This window comes from Brassica oleracea, chromosome C3 (assembly GCF_000695525.1).
Source record: "Brassica oleracea var. oleracea cultivar TO1000 chromosome C3, BOL, whole genome shotgun sequence".
NCBI classification, from domain to species: domain Eukaryota; kingdom Viridiplantae; phylum Streptophyta; class Magnoliopsida; order Brassicales; family Brassicaceae; genus Brassica; species Brassica oleracea.
The window spans coordinates 23,998,805-24,005,737 of NC_027750.1; the positions used below are offsets into that span (position 1 = coordinate 23,998,805).

The following is a 6,933-nucleotide window of genomic DNA, read 5'->3' on the forward strand; positions in this document are numbered from 1 at the left end:
CAAAGAAACATCATAAACAAACAACCAACATGGTCATGAATGAAATCATGAGCCTACCAACCAAAGAGTAGTGTAATAGATCAAGACATAATGAAAGAGCTACAACTTTCACCAGTTTCGACTTAAGCTGGCATCAACATAATTGTACAAAATTCTCCTAATGAGCAAAGTTAATCTCATTTCAGACGCATCCCTACTAACGACTAATTCACTACACAACTCAGTTTAAGATACTATAATCTAACAGCTGCTAACCTGATTTTAGAGGAACAAGAGAATTTAAACATCAAAACAGAGGTTTGAAACGGTGTCATATCACCTAGTCTAACCAAATGACACAATAAGACTCAATAAAAAAAAATCTGAATATGAAACAGTTAAAGCTTGATAAGAGAAGAAATAGGAACATAAAACATTCAAAACACTAAGTAAATTTCAAGTCGAAAACACAAAGTAAAATTGTACTTTTTCTTCATAAACCATTGATAATAACGATTAAAGCATAAGAAAAAGCTACAATTTTTGTGTGTGTTCTTAACTATGAAATTCTAAAAACTTTAGATTAACAAGAGAACTATAACAAAACGAAGAACAACACACACCACTCAGCTAAAGCAATATCAAATTGGAACAAATTATCAACAAAAAGAACTCGGAACATCAAATATTCAAACAACAAATCGAAATCCCCAAATAGGAAACCCTAAGAAGAGGAATCATACCTTGGAGAGTCGAATCTTCGTGAGATGATCACAGGAAATGATAAAACGAAATCAGAGGGTGTCGCCACCGTCGCGTCGCGTCGAAGAGATCGAGAAAGAGAATCGCCGTCGCGTTGCGTGAGAGAGAGGCGGTTCTGATTTTTTTCTTTTCTTTTTTGTTTGTTTAGTTAATTTTAAAACAAGGGTATTAGAGACATTTTGCCCATTAATGAATGTCATTTTTGTGATTTTCTCCTTCTGGTGCTATTTTGGAGACAAAAACTTCAAAAGTGTCATTATGGAGAATTGCCCAATTTAATATTTATATTTGTGTTTTTTTAATTATATTTATATTTTTTTATAATATTTCTTTTAAATAATTAATAATTTTTTTTAATAATTATATTAAAATAGTTTGACTATACTTATATCAATAGGTTAAATTGTTGTTTTAATAGAATAGAGGTCTGATTGGTAATGGCTGTAGCTCTAAAAATTTTGATGTAGAAAAAAATCTGTAGACTTTTTGCTGTAGCTTTTGATTTTATTGCTTTAGAATTTTATAGAAAACTCCAAAAAATTGCTCTGGATTTTTGGTTTTGCAGCTGTATTGCTCTGGATTTTTGGCTCTGCATAACACTTATACAGCTATTTTGATATAAATAAATGGGATATGTGTACATCACCTACATTCACTGCCAATTTTGGATAGCTAGCGAATTTGTGTTTTTTTTAGTTAGTAGGCCTAATTTCTCTTGATTAAACCCAAAATTAATAATTAAACTTAAAAAAAAAAACCAAATAGATGATTAGCAGGGAAGAGTAAAGAGCATATAAGTTTTTGCTGGATTATGGTGTCACATAATAGCGTTTAGTAAAGGCCAACAGACATGCATTTTTTATGTTTTGATATATATATTTTAGGATGCTGAGATAACGTTATGCTTTCCTTGTCTTGGACCCCACCACTTCCGAGTCTCTTATTATTCATCATCCCATGGCGTACTTCTGTGTCCAGCTTCGTGCAGTTGACTCGTACTTGGACTTATCCGTCTTGTACATGTGAGCAATCTCTGGCACGAGTGGATCGTCTGGGTTCGGGTCAGTCAGCAATGAGCAAATCGACAACAAAACCTGATTCCACAGCAATAATCACAAACATTAGCAAAACAGAACCAGCTGAAAGAGTCTAAAGATGCAAAAAGCTCAAACCTTGGAGATGGTAAGAGCAGGGCTCCACTGTTCTTTCAGGATATCAAGGCAAATGCTTCCGTTGCTGTTGATGTTTGGGTGGTAAACCCTTGTCTTGAAAGACACCTACAACATCAGAGACACATTCCTAAGATCGCTAATACACACCAATGACCATAAACTTAAAAAAAAATGATTTGGATACTGAAAGAAAAAAAGAAGAAACAAACCTTTGGTGGCTTGAAGGGATAATCCGGAGGAAAGTGAATGGAAACCAAAAAGACTCCTCCTGCATAGGGACTGTCAGGAGGTCCCATGATAGTTGCTTGCCAATGGAACATGTCCTCAGCCACAGGACCTACAACAATTTAAAAATAAAAACGTTACGCATAAGACTCAAATATCTTCATCAAATAAAACCTCATAACCACATCAACAGAGACAAAGTAATCTCTAGACACAAAAAAAAAAAAAATCTAAGTCACTTGTATAATCAATCTTTAAGATTATAAGAGAAACAAAGGAATCTTTGATGACGTTGAGAGCATATAACAGGCAACAAACCAGAATCAAGCAAATAGACTAACAAAACCAAAGCTTTACCACCAAAATTAAAAATCATAATTCTGATAGATGAAACAAAGTATAGATTTTTATTACTGGTTAACTTCAAAGCTTTCAGTCTTTAGTGCAAATAAGAGACTGATGAGTTCATATAACAAAGCCAACAAAGCACATAACTTGGATAAGATGAAACAAAGTATTGATTTTTTTTTTATCTAGCTTAGTGAAAAAAAAGTAAGGAGAAAGCTTCGATCTTTACCTGCGCTGCAGTTAGAAGGAGGATCCTTCTGCAAATCCTTAAGCTCTTTCAGAATCCTCTTCGACGCCATGGCTCAGACACGCTAAAACCTGCACAAGGAAACGAGCCAACACGATTGATGTTAAGGACAAAACCTTTAAAGCAAACCAACTTTTTTTTATAACGGAACGAGATCGCAAAAAGGGAAGACAGAGATTACGAACCGAACAACAAGTGATCAGAAAACCCTAGAGGAGTCGAAGTTGAAGAATTGGATCTGAAACCGAGAGGTGTTTCCTTCTTCTACTAATACCGTCCAAAGAGAAATCGAATTAATAAATACTCGAAGCTTCTGATTCGGTCAGAAGCACCGTTGAGAAAGCCCATCTCTTTTCTCAGATTGTTCATTAGGCCCAAACTTCAAAGCCCAGCCCAGTTATGCCACAACCGAGTGGGGATATTAAAAAGGGAATATTAAGAAAAAAAGACCCTTTCAACTTAGATTTGTATCAATATGACTTTTTGAATTTATTTTTAGGAAAATAGGATTTTATTTCTTGTTATTACCATAATACCTTTATAAATTATAATTTCCGTAATTGATTTAATATTAATTAATTTTTTTTAAAAAAAAAGTAAAAACAAAAGATAAAAAAAACACGGTTAAAGGGTATTGGGTTAGTCTAATACTTTTTTTATCTTGTCGTAGCCGTCGTTGTTCTTCTCTCCATCCATGGAGATTTAGGGTTCTTGGAGATAATCTTTGTTCTTCATCGGTGTTCCGTCAATCCTTTCTTCGTCTCTAACCTCGTTTTGGTGATCGAGAAGGGTTTAAGGAGGTTTTGATATGGATTTCTCATCACACAGATGTTCAGGAACGGTCCGATTTAGAGATGGATATCAGGAGAAGTCTAAATCTCTTGAGGGGAGATTTTGGTACTCGGAGAATTGGGACAATCGATTGTTTCAAAGGGATATACACAACGAGATCCAAGCCACTAAGGGCATATCTTCAGGATGCTATCTGCAGGGGATTGAGTTATGGGATCATAAGTGGGATACGGTTAATAATGGTTTGTGTCAAGGTTGTCAAGGTTTGTGTCTCTTTACTTGTGCAAAGTAGGATTTGATTTGGAATATGATCTAAGGAATTGTTTTTGGGGATCAAATGGTTTAAGGGATATATATATATATATATATATATATATATATATATTCTGCAACCCCTGGAATACATGGATTCTGTTTTTAAGCCAACACTTCTTGATAACCTAAGTAAAAGAACGAAGTTTTTGGAATACATGGACTCTGTTTTTGTTTACAAGACCTTTATATGGGGGCAAAACAAAGGATCAAAAAGAGGGATATTAGTAGAACAGAAACAAAGGATCAAAAAGAGGGATATTAGTAGAACAGAAACAAAGGATCAAAAAGAGGGATTTATATGGGGGCAAAACAAAGGATCAAAAAGAGGGATATTAGTAGAGCAGAGGGGGCATGGTGCTACTAACAAAGATTACTATAAAGATCAAGCTAGATGGTCTTCTCCATCTATTCAAGACTTTGGGAATTTGTCAAAAAGTGAGGTCTATATCTGGACTTCAGATCATGGAAGGTGGATTGATTCAGAGGATATACTTATGGCATCCAAGAGACGGTTTCCTCACTCACATGAGATTTCATCATACCTCAATGAGTCTACTGTAATTGGAACAGATTGGGTCACGGTTATGGAGCACATACGGTAATGGAGAACATATAGTTTTTTATTGTTTTGTCTTAATAAGATGTATGAATAGTCTTCGGGTCAGTGTCTTTTATTATTGTTGGTGTGTTTGTTTGGTTTCTTTGTATGAGCCTAAAATTCATTATAAGATACTATAATAATCATATACTGGGTCACAAGACATTACGAGTCTTTTATGTTGAATATCTGGACTTCAGATCATGGAAGGTGGATTGATTCAGAGCATATACTTATGGCACCCAACAGACGGTTTCCTCACTCACATGAGATTTCATCATACCTCAATGAGTCTACTGTAATTGGAACAGATTGGGTCACGGTTATGGAGCACATACGGTTATGGAGAACATATAGTTTTTTATTGTTTGGTCTTAATAAGCTGTATGAATAGTCTTCGGGTCAGTGTCTTTTATTATTGTTGGTGTGTCTGTTTGGTTTCTTTGTATGAGTCTAAAATTCATTATAAGATATTGTAATAATCATATACTGGGTCACTAGACATTACGAGTCTTTTATGTTGGAATCAGAGGGGAGTTATGAATTCAATAGAATGTTGTACCAAAGCCTTCAACAACTTCGTAGTATCAATCCTGACAGGCTCTTTGCAGATCATATTTTGGTAAAATTTTGGGTCAACTTAATGGCGAACAATATTTCTTCTTTAATCATATCGTATTTTGTTGTATGGGAACCAAAGGATGTAGTATATATATATGGTCCATTAAGAAGAGAGAGAGAGACGAATAACTAGGAGGAGAAATATATAGTTTAGAAATGAGAGATTTATGGTAGATTTAGTTTAGATTTAGGAAATATATTTATCGAAATATGGAAGTTTCCATATTTTTCGTGATTTGCTTATAATATGTAATGTACGTATATCAGAGCGCTGAATAGAGGGTGGAAGGTTTATTTTTCCTTACGCATTTGATAACGTAAAAGACAGAAAAGGTTATGACACATATAAAAAAGAAGGTAATTCACAGAGTCGAGGTTAGAAGTTGTAATAAAACTTTAAGTAGACTAAAGATATCTTGTTAGAATATTACCTGACGAAATCTAGCTAGGATAGAATATTGAAGAAAGTTTTGTTTGTATTCTCTACCTAGGATAAATCCGTGTGTAATACTTACTATCTGATTTCTAGACTAAGTAGATGGCTAGAATGAATATTAGATCTGTGCTAGAATATAAAATAAAACATGATTCCACTATTTTTAAAAATAAAATTTAAACATATAAATAGTCATACTAATGTTTCCAATGGCTTACATATTTTTTTATATTTTTAAAACTTATTTTACTATTTTTTCCATTACAGAAGGGTAAAACATGTCCAAAATGACCAAAACTATCAAAAATCCTATTTAGACAAACAAAAGTTGAAGGTGTCTCTTTTTCCCAATTTTCTCTATTAAAAATTATCTTGCAAAATAAGCTTATTTCACTTCATGTTTTTTTTCAAACGTATTTCACTTGATATTTTATAGTACAGTTTAATTTCATTTAATATTTTATAGTACATTTTAATTTCATTTAATATTTTATAGCAAAATGAACGATAAAAAAAAGCTTATTTCATTTACTCAAAATTTTACTGTACAGTTTAATTTGAGTACATCTGATCTGTCAAATCGATGCGTCATGGATCGATGATGGCACGGTCAGTGTATTAGGGTGATTCTACAAGGATCCAATAGGAGTCTAAAGATTTGGATTACAAGAATGCCGGAAAAGCCTATCAGCCCTCCATGCAGAGATGGAAGGACTCATATAGACGATGTCTTGTTTACGAGAGTTACATTGATGCACCGGGGTCCAAATGGAGACGGATTTCTCTGACCTGGTGAACATGATTGCAAACCCTTCCGACTGACTGGCCTTTGCCTCTGAGCTAGTTTCATTCTGACTTCTAAGAGACGGTTTTTCGGAACTCAGCATCACCCGCATACCCATAACTAGGAATTTGTGTGCAGATTCTCTTGCTAAGGAGGGGAGATGTAGCAGTACTCTTTTTTCTCATATAGATCAGACTCAGCCGGATAGAACGTCTCTTCGGAACGATTCAGACCCGCCTAGCACTTGATATTAGAAAATAGGCGTCATAAAAAAAAGGTTTAATTTGGGTAAGATGGTACTATATTTGCTTAATAAGGGACCTGAAAGGGAAGGAGTTTTGGTCTATGTCATTCATGAGAATATGATAGAGAAGTAACACTGAAAACAACATATTTAAATCTCTCTTTTTTTTTGAAACAACAATTGAAATCTCTTTTTTTTTGGTCAACAATTGAAATCTCTTATATCAAATATGTCACTAGTGAAAGTCAGTTTATAACTTTATAGAAAAAAAAGAAAGAAAATAAAAGCTACTGGAATTGTTGGTTGAGCTTTGCTATCGATTATTAACTTAGTTATGTCTCTGATTCACGCTAGCCTGTGTGAAGTACCTTTCTTTCTTCTTTCACATGCTAATTGTTCTCTTCGAGAAT

General features: G+C 34.1%; 1 protein-coding gene across 1 annotated transcript; it reads right to left on the reverse strand.

Moving 5' to 3' along the window:
* Positions 1-1,612: 1,612 nt before the first annotated feature.
* Positions 1,613-3,005, reverse strand: LOC106328690 (ubiquitin-conjugating enzyme E2 11). The gene is made up of 5 exons (XM_013767181.1): positions 2,919-3,005; positions 2,716-2,804; positions 2,123-2,250; positions 1,914-2,018; positions 1,613-1,835 (listed from the first exon to the last, which is right to left on the reverse strand). Exons 2-5 carry the CDS (start codon positions 2,783-2,785, stop codon positions 1,692-1,694), a joined length of 447 nt encoding a protein of 148 aa, XP_013622635.1. The 5' UTR covers positions 2,786-2,804; positions 2,919-3,005; the 3' UTR covers positions 1,613-1,691.
* Positions 3,006-6,933: the final 3,928 nt, after the last annotated feature.

Coding starts and splice junctions, on each gene's coding strand:
- LOC106328690 (XM_013767181.1), bottom strand. CDS start 2,785: ATGGCGTCGAAGAGGATTCTGAAAGAGCTTAAGGATTTGCAGAAGGAT. Junction 2,019..2,122: donor ATCCCTTCAAGCCACCAAAG/GTTTGTTTCTTC, acceptor CTGATGTTGTAG/GTGTCTTTCAAGACAAGGGT. Junction 1,836..1,913: donor CTGCTCTTACCATCTCCAAG/GTTTGAGCTTTT, acceptor CTGTGGAATCAG/GTTTTGTTGTCGATTTGCTC.